At 41.3% G+C, this 19,278-nt stretch overlaps 1 protein-coding gene across 1 annotated transcript in view; it reads right to left on the bottom strand.

Annotated features, from left to right (window-relative positions):
• Window positions 1-19,278, bottom strand: part of CTNND2 (catenin delta 2) — a 747,444-nt gene that overhangs the window by 221,844 nt on the left and 506,322 nt on the right. The window contains exon 10 of the mRNA XM_074985959.1: window positions 14,289-14,472. Coding sequence (XP_074842060.1) covers window positions 14,289-14,472 — 184 coding nt within the window. The remainder of the gene's footprint in view (window positions 1-14,288; window positions 14,473-19,278) is intronic.

Here is a 19,278-nt window from a genome sequence, read left to right as displayed (position 1 = left end):
CTCTAGGTTATTGATTTGCATAAAATGCAGATGGCTAGTGAGCCCCAAGTTAGCAAGATACTTAAGCATCTGACTTTCTCAAAGCAGCAGATTAATGCCATTGTCTTCAGAAGGACTGTTCACATACTTAAAAGTTAGGTGTGTGCTAACATACCTGGAGGAAACTAGGCCAGATCTTTTTTCACTCTGTGGATGACTGGCTTATGTGAAATGATTTGGTGAGCATAGTTCACTTCCCAAGAGACTGATGTCCAAATTCAAAACCCATCAGCTTAATTTAGCACTATTCCTGCTGATAGTCTGACCAACAACAGTTCTCTCACCTCCATGGAAGAGTTTCTCAGATCAGGGGGTGAGGCTCTGTAGTTATAATGAGTGAACAATTAGGGAGCTGTTTAATGTGCTCTACATCTTTCCTGTAATTTCCAGAATGTGTGGGGCACCTTTTACAGGTACTAGGTATTACTAATCATTTTTGAAAAGACAGAAAAGTAAGACAATACAGAAACTGAGAGAGAGCACCAAAAGGCTCACATTTTTAAGAGTTAATAAAAATCCTACAACTAATATTGCCATAATTCAAAGGGAAAGCAACCTAGTATGAGTTTACTTGCCACTCACACTGGAAAGCTTTTTCACTTTGATAGGCAGGTGAAATATTATTTTGCTCCCATTATCGTAAGCCATCAAGACTGAGACTAGTAAAATGCCATGATGATTTTGTTGCCAATTACTCACATTTTCTACAAACCCAGAGTAACTTAGCTTTCCACAAGGATCTTCAAAGTGGGGGAGAGAATCTTCTTAGCAGTCTGTGGAACAAGAGAACAACTCTCTACCTCCAGCTACAGCCTGCTGTAACTTCTGCAAGAGTTGCATTTTCTTTCCATAGAAGTTTCTGGCAGATGGATCTAACGAGTTGTGTAATTATTGACTTTTTTCATCTCAGCATCAAAGCTCCTCCTGAATGGTGGTGTGTGCACAGATCCTGTTCAGCTCTGTGCTATAGTACCCACAAGGAGTGAATGAAGAACAAAGAGCTAAATTGGTTATTCTGACATTGAAGCATGCAGGCTAACAGGCCCACTAGTGGGGGAGGGACATAGTCAAATGAGATAACTGCCCTGGAATGCAGCAATTCAAAGAGATCCAGGGCAATAGCTGCCACACCTATTGCAGCAGCGATGGAGGCAGGAACACCGGGCCCTTTCAATTGTCACCAGAGCACTTATCAATGAAAGAGAAATATGCACAGTGATGGCTCCATCAGGTAACAACTACATACACTGGGCTTGATCCAAAACTAGAGTATTTAATTAAGTATAAAAAGCAAGATTTTAGTGGTTGCAAGTAAAAACAGACAGATCAAAGTTACTAAATTAAAATGAAAAGAAAATGCACAGCTAGTTCTAATCCACTAAGAAACTTGTTACATGCAAATTCTTACCCTTGACAGCTGCTAAAAAAACTGGTGAAAGCTGGGATAAAACTTAAAATCAGAGTTGATCTTTTACTCTGACTTGGGTCTCCAGCTCTTCAGAGTTCTTTATCATCTTTTTAAGCCATGTCTACACTGGCCCCTCCCTTTCAAAAGGGGTGTGCAAAAATGGAATCAGGAAGAAGGGTGCTTTCAAAAGCGGGGCTTCCTTTTGAAGGAACCCCTTCCACACACCTGCTTTGGCTTTCAAAAATAGCACTTCTGGAACGGCAAGTGGCCTCCATTATGCAAATGTGGCACTGAATATGTAAATTAACATCTCATTTGCATTTTGAATCCGCCGTTTTTGCATGCCCCTTTCAAAAGGGAGGGGCCAGTGTACACGTAGTCTTTGGGTGTTGCAGGCAGTTTCAAAAGCTGTTTGAAGACAAAGAGTTGATGGCTTCCCATAGTCTAAACAGACATCTGCCCAGGGCAGGAATCTTTTATTTGGCATCACCCCTCCCAGGGAAAAACACCGGGTTCAAAATGGATTCCACTTCCAGCTGGTATGGTCACGTATCTTACCATGATAACCATCATCTGGGCCTACAGGAAGAACTAGGTTGTCTACATGTTACTGAGTTGATAATCAAGATATTGGGCATCTGGTGTATTAGTACTGGTTCTCAATAGCACATTTCAAATGATAAATGAATTCACACTTCATATTTCTAGCCTTACATGTAAGAATGGTACATGCACAAAAATAGAATATACAGATCCAGCAGACTGTAGCATTAAAATTGATAGGTTACATGAGATATTTTACTTAAGGCATCTTTGAATTATACATATTCATATTCACAAGCCAATTTTCATAAAGCATGGGGGTGGGGGCTGTCACAACTGGGTCCTGGACAAATTACACCTTTGCCCTCTCCCTTTGGTTATTGTGAACTTAGACAGTCAATCTTTTAGTTTAAGTAAGGTTTGTAAGGGAAACACTAAAAGACATTTAATTGCAGTGCATTACTGTGGCTGGCAATGTTATCATTAAGAGAATGTGCCTTGTCTGCATCTCATATAAACATATTCCGTATGAATATGTAAAACAAGAAGAGTTGCTCCCTTGATAAAAAAGTGGGATGCTTAAATTTTTGACAGATCTGTACATTTAATTTTGTTGGTACTTCTCCCATAAATACTTCTGAATTTTCATGATACTAGTCAGAGAATGTAAAATGTATTCAAGTAACTCTTTTCTACTCAATTACCGCATTAGATTTAATTTTAACTACATTTCTGTATGATCACAGAATTCATGCAAGAACTACATCTTTTACATAGAGTACAGATTGGCATCTTAAGCTTTATGTTCAACTGTGACAGAATCACAATTTATGGAATGATTTGGGCAGTATTTTTGCTGTTGTTGTTGTTGTTGTTAAAAGTAAAAAAAAGCAGCAGAAGGACTCAGCCAGCTCTCTGCCCCTCTCCCACAGCCATTCCTGTGGCTGGGGCTGCTGAGGTGCTGGTACTCAGTACTGGCAAGTACCAGCACAAATAACCCACTGGATTTGGGAATTCTTCCTAGACTGGATCTTTCTTTTAGCTTTCTCTGAAGATAAATTTTGTTGTGGATATGAGACATGGATTCCCTGTGTGGTAACTGTCTCTTCTCTGATGTATCTGGGGAATTCAGAGGTGGAATTACAGAAGAAGGATCTATTCAGAAGAAGTGTTCTGTTCTGGGAAGTTCTCCATAATGGCCACTTTTGTTCATAAGCTAGGGTTTCTCTTTTAGGTTTGCGGTATGGAAAACCAAGTAGGTTGTATTTAATGCATTTTTTCCCAGTGAATCTGGGAATATATCCAGATGTTCACTATTAATAGAAAGAACATTTGAAGATTTGGTATAGTACCCATTAAAGCCACTTGGCCCAAAATTTCAAATATAGGAACAAAACATGAGGCACCCAAATCCATAAGAACATAAAAATGGCCATACTCAGTGCAATCAGTGATCGATCTAGCCCAGTATCCTGTCTTCCAGTAGTGGCCAGTGCCAAATTGTTCAAAGAGAATGACAAGACAAGGGCCACCATCAGCTGATCCATCATCCCCTGTTGTCTAACCCCCACCTTCTGACAGTCAGAGGATAGGGAAACCCAGTGCTTGGGGTTGCTTTCCTGATCACCTTGGCTAATACCCATTGATGGACATATCCTCCATGAACTTACTCAATTCTTTTTTGGACCTTTATGTAGTTTTGGTCTTCACAACATCCCATGGGAACAGTTCCACAGGTCGACTGGGTATTTCCACTTTGTTTGTTTTAAATTCATTAGAGAACCTTGCTCACATGTGATGTGGTAAATAACACTATTCAGTTTCTCCACCCTATTCATGATTTTACAGACCTCTACTATACCTCCTTTAATCTTCTCCTTTCCAAACTAATCAATCTCAATTTTTTAAATCTTTCCTCTCATGGAAGCTGTTCCTTGCCCTTAATAATTTTTGTTGCCCTTCCTTGTACCATTTCCATTCCACTTTATCCCATTCCATCCACCTCTTTCTCTCCCCCTCTCCAGATTTAAGTGACAAAATCTTTAAGAAAGCTAACTTATCTTCAGATCATCTGAGTCAATAAGATTTTGTACATATTCAATACCTCCGAAAATAAGGGCAAGTTTATTTAGCTACCTAACCATAGTTAATACAGTTAACTATTGGCACTTGCATATGGTAGTATGGACACTTATACATTACAAAACTGAAATTTCTCCCCATTGCCCTTCCTAATAACTATCACAGCAACAATATAAACTGATTAATGCCTTATTAGTGACGTTAAATATTAGGGAAGCTTCAGGTCTGATACTTCAGAAACAAGCACTATTATGTTAAAAAAAGAGAACTTTTTAAAATGGAATACAGTAGACCCCTGACTTACACAGAGGTTGCATTCTTGTGCAACCATGCATAAGTCAAATTTCGTGTAGCTCGGGGAGCCAGGAAACTGGCCAGTACAGCAGCACTATCAGTATCCCCACTCCTGTCAGTGACAGGTAGCCGAGAACCTGGCTCTGGTGCCAATTGCTCACAGGCGAGGGGAAACTGACCATCACTAGTGCACTGGTCAGTTTCCCCACTCCTACCCGGGGCGGCAGTCAAGAGTCAGGCTCTCGAGTGCTGCTCCTCACAGGAGCCAGGAAACTGAGCAGTGCAGCAGTGTTAGTCAGTTCCCCTGCTCCTCTGAGTGGCAGGGAGCTGCTCCAAGCTGCCTGCCATGCGCGGGAGCCAGGAAACTGACCAGAGCTACTGTGCTGGTCAGTTTCCTGGCTCCCCGGAGTGATGTACAGTCTGAAGCCAGGTGTCAGCTCCCCATCACTCAGAGTCTCATTAACCTGAGATACACACAACTTGAGCATGCGTATCTTGGGGTTCTACTATAATATCGAAAGTGTAAAGAACTTTCCAGCTAATAAGGTAGAGTGACCATCCCTACTGTTCTGGCTAGCACAGATTCCCTTTTAAAGCCTTGTCCTGGGAATCCCAAGTTTTTTGGAGAAACTGGGCATTTGTCCCATTTGCTTTTACCAACTGATGATCAGATGGCAAAAGCAAATGGGAGAAATGCCCAATTTTGCCAAAAAAACAGGGGTATGCTCCCAGTGGGGTGAACAGGAATGTTATGGGAAATAAAGTGAGCAGGGATGCCAGGTGGTTCAGGCCAGTCCCATACATTGGCGGAGGGTGAGGCGAGACACATCTACAGAACAAGGCTCAGGTGAGTGGTGTGAACCAGCACCACGTGGGGGGAGGGGGACTGGATGAGCAACTTGGGTGAACTGCATGGTTTGGGAGAGCAGCTTGGTTCAGCTGTGTACCCAGGGGACCTAGGGCAAACACTATGCAGCATGCCATCTTTGCTTTTGGAAATATGGTCACCAAAGTAAATAAATAATAGTAAAATTAAAAGTAAAAATAATTTGAACATTTATTGCTCCTTTATGATGTATAAATGTGGATTCCAAGATGGTTTTATCTCCCATGTTTTAAACTCCCACAACCTACGAGAAACAGGATGAGAACAGGGGGTAAAACTTGAATTATGACTCTTCTAGCCTGAGACTGAAGAGGAGTCCTACATATTACATTAGCCTCATTTGTCCAATGAGTGTAACACTAATTTAACCTACGAATTTACAAACTGTGTGTAGCTGTGACCAAGCGAGTTCTAATACAGTCAAAGCTTTTTAAAACTCAGTTGTTACACCAGGATAGAGAGGACCTTAGAGTCCTAAGAATTCAACATGGCTTTCCCTGTCAAAAATGAGGAAAGTTAGCACCTGAAAGTAATAACATTTTTAATGAAAAATAACACGTAAGAAAAGAAAAATAGGACACAGAGAAAAATATTGTTGCTTCAAAGTTTACCTTAAATAATTCTTTATAAAGATGAAGGTAATAAAAAGAGTCTTTTTACATAACTTACTGGCAGTAGATAAATTAGGATTAAGAGGGTAACAGATCAGGCTATTCTGTTGGCCAGTTCAGTTGAGTTGCATAATGCGAGAATACTGAGGAAAATATTAAAAGATAAAAAAGAGAAAATCCATACAATGTGCCTTACATGAACATTATTTGAGGCATCAGGAGTGAAAACAGAGACCAACTTTTACAAAGCAAAACTTGTCCAACAGTAAATATTATGGTAGTTCTTGTAATTAGAAATTTCCATGCCTTGACAAACAAAGTATGGAGAGTATATCCCTCAGAAGCTACAGAAACATGAAAAAGTCCAGGATTGATAATGTTTTAGTATTTGCGACATGCAAATTAAAAGATCAACATTTATCCCTGAATACCTTGTCTCTGGAATACTGAAGTGACTCTAAAATAAACTCTTTGTCCTACTAATATACAAGAAAGATTTATTTCTGAAAAGCAACTTTTCCCCTTGAATTAATTATATACAATATGAAGTATGGGGAAATCAAACTCTCAATAGTACTGCAAGTTCACTGGCACAATTTCCATTTTAACACAGAATTAAATTTTCCTGTGTTTTTCATTCACACGCAACTTTGCTAAACATGATTACAGACTTTAATGATCAGTAAAGCGGCTGATGTGACTAATGGCTAGATTTTAATGACTTGTGGCAGCCTCACAAGCCATACTGCAGACCTGCCAAACCGAAGGGCAAGTTAGCACCACAGCAGACTAAAGAGAAAAAATCCCGAGTGGGGATTTGAAAAGCTGCCCCTATAAATAAATATCCTGACTCTGTATTGCGCAGCACCCTAATCTGGCTCCTTCTTGCTCTCTTTGTTGGATGCCACGCAACTCTTCTTGGCAGTGTCTGGAGTATACCTCTCACTTCTATTAGCGACTGATGGAGAGACAGATTATACATGGCTGATCCAAAAACATGTACAGAAATCCTAGCTCTAGTGAACTCAACATGCATTTTGCCCATTTGCGCGAAGCTCCAGAGCATATATTGAGAGTCCAAAAGCCTTTGAGCTGTGGACCCTTTGAAATCTTTTCCTCACTCACAGAGTATCAATTAGCCTGAGAAGAACCTTCCATGTTCTAGCAAATAAAGTAAATCACTGAGCATGCATACATCATACCCATGAGAGTGACTGCAACATATGGTCATTACACTGATGAGAAACTGACTCCTTTCAAATGGGACAGCTGCAGATGGCCAATAGCAAAGGCTATTTTCATTCCAAGTAGCTATCTGTTTCCATTTTGTATAGTCACACAAGTTAGCAGACCTTGTGCTTGTCAGCAAACATGGAGACACTTTTTTTAGCTGAACAGCTATTTGTAAACCATGATCCAAGGCTCAACAGTCATCTTTTTGTATGGATCATGTATGATTGAGGACCCATGTAATCTGCGGCAAAAAAGACTTGTGACAACCCCGATTTCTGTAGCACTCGAGTGTGGCAGACTACAATGTCTATGCCCCTTTTACATTAACAACAGGAATTTCTTTGGGCTATAAATATGAAGATGAATATTACAAATTGTTTCATTAATTACACACTCTCCTCACATTTTTCCTCATCAAGCTACTGAAATTCTCTAGTGCATCATGTAAGTTCTTGAAGTGAAAAGAAATCAGACCATCTTACATTGGAGGAAAATTATTGTGTTGGGATATTCACATTAACTGAATATTTCAACTGCAATTACCTCCAAACTATTGACAATACGGACACTGAAACTTTTACCATTATAGTGTACAGTTAATAACTCATTGAGAGTATTTCTTTAAGCCAAATGTATATCCAGCTAGAAACCTCTGTATCCGTTTATTTTCAGCTCACTTTTTTAAAACATATCTGTCCTTGCTATTGTTCAAGCTAGAGATTTTTTTAAATTGAAGCTCAGATTATGAAACACATTTCTGGGACAAATATGACATCACAGAATATGTAGGGGCCTGTATATGATGAATACCTGAACTACTAACCCCTCTAACTGGAAGTTAACAAAAGTCAGTGATGTCATTTTGATGTTCACCTTCACTAGGATGAATTCAAATGAGCCAGAAATGATGAAGTAAAGATCCAGGTTTTTAAAAACATGAGAACAGAAATCATCAGCTTTAGCTGAAACACACAAGACCTGAAACTGGCAACGTGTCACAGAGCTGAATGTGCAAAATTCCTAGCACCCTATTGAGGAGACAGGTTAATTGGGAGTTACCATGTCATATGCTGGAGGGGTAGCCATGTTAGTCTGGATCTGTAACAGCAACGAAGGGTCCTGTGGCACCTTATAGACTAACAGAAAACTTTTGAGCATGAGCTTTCGTGAGCACAGACTCACTTCATCAGATGCTGGTCTCGGAAATCTGCTCAAAACTCTTCTGTTAGTCTATAAGGTGCCACAGGACCCTTCGTTGCTGTTACATGTCATATGCAACATCTTAAAAGTTTGAAAGATGAACATGTATACCGGATGAGGAACAATGGATGCTAATTTGAACTTCCAGCTTTTAATTGTCTTAATAATTTCAAAGTACCAAAGTCATATGAAATGAACAGCACTTGTGTGGTCAACAGAATTACTGGCTTTTTTTCATGTCACAAAAGTATACAACAGTATGCTTTATAAACAACTCTCCATTCAGCGAGGCATAAAACTCAACACCACTAAATCAGGGCTTGATTCTCTATCTCTTGGTCACATGAATACACACATTAGCTTCACCTGGACTACGTCTGTGAGGGAGAGCTGTTAGACTAAGCTCATAGTACTGTAAAATATAAAGCAAAGTTCTAGCAATGACTATGACAAGTCATTGCAGGGTTACTCTCACTCTAAGGTCTAGGCAATAACTGCACTATATCTTCCCCTGTATCTCTTTATTTAAACATCCCAAATACATATAATCTAGTAAACATTGAAGCTATTGCATAAAAACCATTTCACTGTTCGCATCTCAAACTGCTAGTGCTCAAGCATACACCAGTGTTATGCATTTGGAAAAATTCAAAACCACAATTTAAAGAAAAAAACAGGTGCAGAAAACATCCTTCTAAAATATATCAGTGAAAATCCTATTCGCTTGATATCTACAGGTAATAGCTCCCAGCATTACTCCCTCACAAGCAATGCAAAGGAATCCTGGTAAACGGAAGAAAGCAAAACCGAAGATGAGAGGGCAGAAGAGGAAGTTTTGTGTCTAATAAGAACATGAACTTCTCAGATATAATTTGCTTTCCATAAGGGTATGCCTTTGAGACTATATGGCCATGCACAATGCTTTTTTGTACAAACAAACAAACAAACAAACAAACAAACAAACAAACAAGCTGGTAGTCAGCCAGTTCCCTGCTCCTTTCTGCCCACCCCTACTAATCTTATGGCTGGGGCTGCCAAGTTCTGGCACAAAAAAAAGCACTGGTTATGTATAAACAGGCGCAATCTGGTAATTAAAGTATCATATCACCTTGATTTAAATATTTTCTTTTCTTTTTTTCTCTTTTTTTGAGAGACCCCTATTTCTTCACATATGGGAACCAGAGAGTGCATGCATCTAATCCTAAATAGGAAGAAGTAATGTGGGGCTTTAAAGTTGAGTAGGAGCACTTAAAATATAGTATAACAAACTGTTTAAACCATGCATTGGAAGCAATATGACGTAAGGTCCTTCAAGGCCCAAAGCATTGTGGTCTTTTTTTCAAAGACATTATGCTGTTTCTTTCATTCTACAATCTCACAACACAAAGAGACAGAGTGATTAATGGAAAGCAGGAAATGAACAGCCCTTTCAGAAATAAACTTACATGGTGCTGATGATTTAATTTTTAAAATATACATATGTTTGTAAATGTCCAATATACCCTATCATCCAGGACAGAAAAACAGTGTAGAGGACATCATTCCAAGATACATTTTGTGGTTAATGGGACATTTCTTCTGTTCACATTGCTTTATGCTTAATATTCCTCAGATGACAAGTTTTTGACAGTGATTTGTGGCAGGTAAAATGGAAAGTTCTTGCAGGACTGAAGCATAAACCACTTTAATCCTCCCTGAATGTCCTGTGCCTGTTAAGTCAATACCTGCAGGGTTCTTCTGAGGAGGACGTATTGCATAGTGACAATCAACTCCATTTAAACCCAGTTTATGTGCACATACACATCCCACTAATGGATAAAAAGAGAAGCAGGAAAAGGTGAATTTACAGAGGGAACAAAGTGCAGAGCTATCATCCAGGATGAAGCTAGATCAGGATACAGATACATCACAGCTGGTTGGAGCCGATCGTGACTCATGGCCCTTTTGCCTAGGTCACTTTGGTGTGGGAAAAATGAATGAAAACAGACAGCGTCTCCTCTGACTTTGCATGTACCACAATCTGTGCATCACAAACACATTTTTCCAAACCAAGCCACAGCACAGAGTGTCATGGAGACACCCACGCTCGAAACACAGGCACCAATTAGACATGATCATCACCACATGCGACAACCTCAAAAATGTTCTCCTGACATGCAGCCATCATAGTGCCGACTGCGATACAGATCATTTGCTAGTCTGCTCCAAGCTCAAGCTGAGACCCAAGAAGCTGCACCATTCTCAACCAACTGGAAGGCCCTGCACTGATGCCAGAAAGACGGCAAACTCAGAAAAAGCTGAAATGTTCAGAGAGACCCTTGAGGAGAATCTGTGTAGCAGCCCTGGGGGTCCTGATGCGACATCCAGATGGCAGCATCTGAGGGACACATCTACAATATGGCCTTGTCAGGGTTTGGAAGAAGAGCTGGAAACATAAACGACTGGTTCAAAGCTAACTCCAATGAGATGATTTCAGTCATCAAAAAGAGGCGTGCTGCACTCCTGGAGTACAAACGCTCACTGAGTCAGAGTACCCAGCAAGCACTCAGAGTAGCCAGAAAAACAGTACAGTAGACAGCCAGGCGCTGTGCCAACAACTACTGGCTTAAGCTATGCAGCAGTATCCAGGCCTGTGCGGACTCTGGTAATATCAGGGGAATGTACGAGGGCATAAAGAAGGCAATGGGAGCCATCCAGAACAAGACGGCACCTCTGAAATCCAAATATGGTGAAGTCATCACTGACAAAGCCAAACAGATGGAGCGATGGGTCGAGCACTACTTCAAGCTGTACTCATGCGAGAACACTGTAGTTGATACAGCCCTCAATGTCGTCAAGCTCCTGTCAGTCATGGACGAGCTGGACCAGGAACCAACTGTGGTCGAACTGAAGAAAGCTATTGACAGCACTGCAGTAGGAAAGGCTCCAGCCCAGGATGGTATACCACCAGAGGTAATCAAGTGTGCCTTGGACACACTCCTGGAACCCCTACATGAGCTGCTGTGCCTGTGCTGGAGAGAGGGCAAGGTTCCACAGGATATGCGGGAGGCCAACATTGTAACCTTGTATAAGAACAAAGGAGACAGAAGTGACTGCAACAATTACCGTGGAATCTCCCTCCTAAGTATCACTGGTAAATTGTTCACTCGTGTCATCCTCGGAAGACTCCAGAAGCTCTCTGAGAGGGTGTATCCTGAATCCCAGTGCAAATTCTGCGCCGAGAGATCTACCATTGACATGATCTTCTCCCTGAGGCAGCTGCAGGAGAAATGCAGAGAGCAGAGGAAGCCACTCTATGTTGCCTTCATCAACCTGACCAAGGCTTTCGACTCGGTCAGTAGGGATGGACTGTTTAAATTGCTCCACAAGATAGGCTGTCCACCACGGCTACTCAAGATGATCCAGTCTTTCCACAAAGATATGAGAGGAACCATCCAATATGACGGCACATCATCAGATCTTGAGTGGCATCAAACAAGGATGCGTCCTTGCTCTGACATTGTTCGGGATCTTCTTCCCACTCCTCCTGAAGCATGCCTTTGGATCCTCAACAGAGGGCATCTCTTTGCACACAAGATCTGAAAGGAAACTGTTCAATCTTGCAAGGCTGAAGGCTAAGTCTAAGGTGTGGGAAGTGCTCATTAGAGACATGCTGTTCACAGATGATGCTGCTATAGTGACACACACAGAAAGCCAGCTTCAAAAACTGCTGGATCAGTTCTCCAAAGCATTCAAGGACTTCAGGCTTACCATCAGCCTAGAGAAGACAAACGTACTTGGTCAAGACGTTGCTGAACCTCCATCAAACAGCATTGACAATTACACGCTAGAGGTCGTCCACGAGTTTACTTACCTCGGGTCCACCATCACCAACACCCTGTCACTGGAGTCTGAGCTAAACAGGAGCATTGGAAAAGCAGCCACAACTCTGTTCAGATTTAGCAAGAGAGTGTGGAACAACAAGCTGTACACTCACACCAAAATGCAAGTCTACAGAGCCTGCATTCTCAGCACACTCCTCTAGGGCAGTGAGTCTTGGACCTTGTACGCCTGCCAGGAAAAGAGGCTGAATGTCTTCCACTTGCGCTGCCTCAGGCGCATTCTTGGGATATCATGGAAGGACAGAGTGCCCAACAACACCGTTCTCGAGTAAGCTGGAATTCCAACCATGCATACCCTCCTCAGGCAGCGGCGGCTGCACTGGCTTGGCCATGTCCACAGGATGAATGATGGAAGGATCCCAAAAGACATCCTGTACGGCGAGCTAGCCTCTGGCAAAAGACCTCTCGGACGCCCCCAGTTGCGCTACAAAGACGTCTGTAAGAGGGATCTCAAAGAGGTAGACATTGACCCAGATAGTTGGGAGGAGCTGGCAGACAACCGTAGCAGCTGGAAGCAGGAACCACACAAAGGCCTTCAGAAGGGTGAGATGAAGATCAGACAGCTGGCACAGGAGAAGCGAGCCAGTAGAAAGGACAGTAAGGACCTGCCCAACACCCACTACATATGCAGCAGATGTAGCAAGGACTGTCACTCTTGTGTGGGCCTCCACAGTCACAGTCAACACTGCAAATGACGATCTTAAATGGAGTTACAAAGGGCGCGATCCATAGTCTACGCAGACTGAAGGATGCCTATCTACAGCTGGTACCCACAATCAGGCCAATTGTTTTTGGATAACACAGCAGGGATAACATAGCAATAAGTATCTCTTGCACATGAGTCGGACTCACACATTTCCATGAGATTCTACCCTGGTGTGTATGGGAACACACATCACAACTCCAAGAGAGAGCGACAAACGCCATTCAAAATCGGAAGAGGCTAACATGCAAATACGTAAGAGCCATACAGCATTTGAAAATATATCACATTATCATTACATGCTGCTATTTTAAGTTCAATACTGACAGACACTTATGAAGTATTACCAGCTGTTGTAATAGCACTATAACACTAGTCAAGCAAACACTATTATTTTTCTGCAGAACTTGTGATGCTACTTCCAGGAATGAGATAACCCATCAGAAACCAACCAACCAACCAATCAGTATCAGTGCTTATGATAGATATACAATGGAGCAAACAGCAAACCACCTTCCTCCACCTAATTGCAACACTAATCATATACCAATACTTGGAGCTATCACAATTAAAATGATACTAATACTACATTATATTTATATAGGACATTATTACTGCAAAGCGATTCACAAACATTAACTAACTAATCTTTATATCAACCCACTGATGTAGGTAAATATGCTTTCAGGTATAATGAGGGAGAAACTGATACACAGCAGTTGTGGAACCTGCCCAAAGGATTTTAACAAGTTAGTGCAAGAAACAAGACTAAAAACTCGGAAGGGTTTCTGACTCAAGCTTTTCATATAAATTTTTCAGACAAGAAGCAGTCCCTGAGCCTGCTGTTGTTTTCTCTATATGCATGTTATAAATTAACAACAGATATTCAAGGGTTGCATGTACCTGCTGGGGAACAGTTTGTATATGTTAGATACATAATATTAAATAGGCTGGTTTTATTTCTATATAGCTTTTTTCATCACTGTTTCTTGCATTTAAAAAAAAAAATCCCAGCTGCTTTATACGGTCACGTTAAATTTGGCATTAGGAATCCAGAAGGGACTCAAACATTCCTTTTTGTAAGCGTCTGTTACTTCACATGCTAATTAAGTCAGAGTGATAATGAGAAGAAGTTGACACCATTTAAGTAACTGGGGAATGAGACAATCTACAATTAGTAGAAAAACATCTGCAGCATGCTCCCATGCAGGGAATTGGTCAAAACTATTTAGAAACCTTTTTCAGATTGATCTTGAATGGGATGAAACTAATTGGTGGACTTATTTCAAGATTTAAGGGCTACCACGTGAAAACTCTCCTTCCCCAATGAAATGCAAACAGAGCTTAATTTATCTCGCCTTGTGGGAAGGAAAATTCTAGATAAAATGACATGATGAAACTGACTCACCTTAGGCACCCAGTGGCATTGCGCAGCACCTGTGATGAATGGAGCTGTATTTTGTGATCATCCTGGAGGGGTGAGTTGTCCCATCCAGAGTGAGGGATGATCACTGCATTGGTCAACACTGCAAGGGCATCCTGGATGATTGGCATTTTCAGTGCATCACAAGATGACAGATTCCAGAGAACACCTACAAAAATCAAATGATCAATAATTGGTACTTTTGGTGATAACAGAAGCATTTCTTGTTCTGAAACTACTTTTTGTGGCACTGTTTTTCTTAATCAAACCATGTGTCAAAGAAAGTCTGCACAGCATCTGTAGGGTTAGTGAGGATGAATAACACTGTCCCACTAAAAAGTTACCTTTCGATTTCCATGTAAAGATAAACTGAGTTTAGCTTGAGTTTCTCACAGGTAAGGCTGACAACTGATCGGTGTGTTTGTGATTTACTTATTTTTTAAATTAAAAAGTAATAAAGTAAAGAATAGGGAACAGATCTGTACTACAGATTAGACTGCCCTCCACTGGCAGCTACTCGGATAGAACAAAACTAATTTGCCTTTGGCTCTCTAGGGAAGCTTGAATGTGGCCAGGCTATGCTGTACCTACAAAACTACCAATGATGTTCCTTTGACAGCTCTCACAAAGAGTAACAGTCTTGCAAAATTCTGTTAACACAAAAGAAACACTTTTATGGGCATTGTCCTTTTAGAACAGGGAACAGAAGTAGACTTTCTACCTCAGCTGGTAAGTGTTCATGACAGTTTTGTAAGAATGGAATATAATTTATTAAAATATGTATGGTCTACATACTAATATATGTAGAGAGATAGCTAGAACTGTATTTGTAATTTAACAAAACATAAAAGCATTACAAATGCTAACCACGGGTAACAAGGCTAGAGGTACAAACCATTTCTCAGAAAGAGATACCTTGTGGTGAGATTCACAAATTACAAAAAGAAAAATTGCAATAGAAAGAAAATGTTTGGACATTGCCAGAAAGGGTACGTCAAAAGAAAGGCTGCTACTCTCATACTAAAGATAAAATATCAAAAGCAAACCATATAATTAGAGTTATTGAAATATAAAAATAAACAGTTGTAAGCATTATAAACAGACAGACTAAAAGCCCACTCATTTACAAACCTAAATAGGAAAAAACCCTTCTGTTTGTAGAATAATGGAATAATGGTTCATGCTAAGTCTTTTTTCAGTATTCTGAGATTAAAAAGTGGCATGGCATGCAGTAAATCTGAATCAGTAACTACAGGGTGTAATTTTAGTCTTATTTATAAGTTTAATTTCCTCTACACATTCCATACATAAAAGTGCATATTTTTAGTACCTTCTGATTAATGTCAGTTGTTTGGGAAACTGTTTCAATAACAAATGACCTGATTGAAATATTCCACATCTAGTAAACAGATAACTAACCCATTGTCAACTTCAGAGCCAGAAAAATAAAAAAGCTGAAACTTGAATAGAACTATTTTTCTGTCATCTAAAAATAACTGCTTTCTTCACAAAGCTCATTGGGAATGAAATATGGTATTTGTTTAAGAGACTAGGCATCCGTGGAGCTATTTAATCCATTTCTGCATGGCCTCTTCTTACCATGATTTTTATCTGAACATACATTTTTTATATATAGGCTATGTCTACATTAGCCCCTTCCTTTCGGAAGGGGCATAGTAATGAGTGAGTTGGGCAGATGCTAATGAATATGCAGCTTGTCATTAGCATAATGAAGTCCGGGGAGTCCTTTTGAAAGGCCCCCGTTTACTCAGGCAGTGCGCGTTTCAAAAGCAGCGCTTTAATATCGTGCACGACCGCCATTATGCTAATGAGGCACCGCATATTCATGGTAGCACCTCATTAGTATCTTCCCACCTTGCTCATTATCATGCCCTTCTGAAAGGAAGGGGCTAGTGAAGATGCGGCCATAAAGTATGTAATTCTCCACTGTCAGGCCTTTTGTATAGTTATTAACATATGTGCAAAGTGAGTACAAAAATACCAAAGCATCACAATCACCTTTGACATTCACGTGCCACTCTACATAGGTATAAGTGATCATCTCTCACTCTGGATGGGACACTAACAGCCATTGAGGGACTTATCTTTCATAAACTTACCTAGGTCTTTTTGCCCCTACTATAGTCTTGGCCTTCACAACATCCCCACTGTTTTTTCTTCCTTACTCCATGTTAATATTTCCTTACTCTCTTATCTTTCAGAATGTTTTCACTGGTTCAAAGTAAGGTTGAATAAATATCAACACAATATTCTGCATGCATGCAGTTGTATGGTTCCCAAGACTGCAGAAAAAAAGGAGGATGAGGTAATATCTTTTATTGGACCAACTTCTGTTGCTGAGGATGAGCTCCATGTAGCTCATGCACAATGTCCGCATCTACATTGCCCCTCCCTTTTGAAAGGGGCATGCAAAAACAAAACAAACAAAAAAACCCAGCCAATTGAAAATGCACATGATGCAATAATTTGCCTATTCATTGCCTCATTTGCATAATGGCAGCCACTTGCCTTTCCGGAAGTGCTGTTTTTGAAAGCCAAAACAGACATGTAGATGGAGTTCCTTTGAAAGGAAATCTCCCTTTTGAAAGCACCTATCTTCCTTTTTTTTTCAGGAAGAACGGTGCTTTTGAAAGTGGGGCTTCCTTTCAAAGGAACCCTGTCTATACATCTGTTTTGATTTATGAGAAGAACACTTCTGGAATGGTGAGTGGCTGCTATTATGCAAATGAGATGCAGAATACACAAATCAGCACCTCATTTGCATTTTCAATTGGCAATTTTGGCATGCCCCCTTCGAAAGGTAAGGGCAGTTTAAATGTACCTCTGTCTCTCTAATCTTCCGAACTTGGTTCAATAAAAGATATTAACTCACCCACAACATACTGACATTTACTAATAACTAAAAAGGTCATTAGTGAGATATTTCTTAAGCATCACTCTGCCTTATTTGCAGATATGCTACACTAAATAGTTCATATTCAAACTTTTTCTCCATAAGGTGGTAATACTGAGGTTTGTATGCTGGTGGAATTTCCACCCAGCTATACTTCGTGTAGAGTTAAAAATCACCCCTTAGGTACCAACGGACCAGATCTAACTGTCCTAAGTCCTCCTGTCAGGGAGGCACTCCCACCTTTCTCATATTCAGGGTTGACTTTTCTGAGCCTCACTGACCCCAGAAGCCAGCAGTAATTAATATCAGAGGGTAGCCATTTAGTCTGTATCTCCAAAAACGAGGAGTCATGTGTCACCTTAAAAACTAACCAATTTATTTAGGCATAAGCCTCTGTGGGAAAAAACTCACTTTGTCAGGTGCAAGTGATGAAGTGGGCTTTTGCCCACAAAAGCTTATTCCCAAATAAAACTGTTAGGCTGTGTCTACACTTGGCCAAAATTTTGAAAGGGCCATAATAATGGCCAAATTGGAGAATACTAATGAGGTGCTGAAATGAATATTCAGCACCTCATTAGCATGCTGCCAGCCACCACGTTTTGATCAAATGTGGCTCATCTACGTGGGGCTTTTCCAGAAGAGAGTGCTTTTAGCGCGTCGCTGAGTTCCTCCAAGGTGGCCTCAGCATCGAGTTCAGTCATGGTGGGCAGAGGCTCGATGGCATTCAGGGCTCTCTCTGTAACTATGGTCTCTCTGGTGTACAACTGTGAGTAGCGTTCCACCCAGCATTCCATCTGCTTGGTTCTGTCATTCAAGACCTCGCCTGCGGCTGACTTAAGTGGAGCAGTCTTTCTTTGTGATGGACCGATGGCCTGCTTGATCCCATTGTACATTCCTCGCATGTTACCAGTGTCCGCGGCCTGCTGAATCTTGGAGCAGAGTTGGAGCCAGTAATAGTTGGCACACCGCCGAGCAACCTGCTGCACTTGACTCCGAGCAGACCGGCGCGCCTGCAGGTTCACCTCACTGGGAGAGGACCTGTACGCAGCCAGTGCCTGTCTCTTCTTCTCAATCAGGGGCATCAGCACTTCAGAGTGGGCTTCAAACCAATCAGCAGACTTGATTGTCTTCTTCCCAAAGGTAGATATCGCAGTATTATAGATAGTGTCCCGTAGCTGTTCCCATCTCTTGCTGATATCAGTGTCGTCCAGGCAGGGCAAGGCCTCTTCAAGTGCTTGGACAAACTCTCATACTTTTGAAGGGTCATGAGTCTTGCCAGTGTCAATGCGCAGCCTCCCTTCCATTTTGGAGTGAAAAAATCTTTGCGGCTGGATGTGCACCTTACTACACACGAGCAAATGGTCAGTGCCACAGTCTGCGCTGTGGTAGCTACGTGTCACCATGACATTACCTAAACGGCTGCGTTTGGTGGGGAGGAGGTCAAGCTGGTGCCAATGTTTTGATCTTGGGCGTCGCCACGAAACTTTGTGCTGGGATTTGACGTTGAAGAAGGTATTGGTTACGCAGAGGTCATGTTGGGAGCAGAGTTCAAGGAGGTGCTGTCCATTTTCATTCATCTGCCCTGTTCCAAACTGTCCCAGACAGGATAGCCAGCTGTGGTGGTTGCTGCCAACTCTGGCGCTGAAGTCGCCAAGGATGAAGAGCAGCTCATGGGAAGGTACCTCACTGATGGCAATGCAAAGTTCACCATAGAACTTGTCCTTAACTTCCTGGGCAGAAGTTAAAGTAGGTGCATAGACGCTGAAGATGTTGACCATGCCCACTGGTATCTGAAGCTGGATTTTCAGCATTCTCTCAGTTCCCACATTTGGTGGTATGACTGAGCCAACTAGGCTTTCTGAGGGAAAGACGGTATTCCCTCAGAAATCCTCAAATGCACCAACGGTACCCTAGTTTCAGAGCTGCATGGAATACTTTGCCAATGCTAGAGAGAAGGCAGTGTACCGCAAGCTATGAGGGATGCTAACATCATTACTGTCTACAAGAACAAGGGTGACAAAAGCGATTGTAACAACTATCGTGGCATCTCCCTTCTCAGTA

The sequence above is a fragment of the Carettochelys insculpta genome, chromosome 2, assembly GCF_033958435.1.
Source record: "Carettochelys insculpta isolate YL-2023 chromosome 2, ASM3395843v1, whole genome shotgun sequence".
NCBI lineage: Eukaryota > Metazoa > Chordata > Testudines > Carettochelyidae > Carettochelys > Carettochelys insculpta.
The sequence above is the reverse complement of the archived record's forward strand: the minus strand, read 5'-3'. Positions and strand labels throughout refer to the sequence as shown.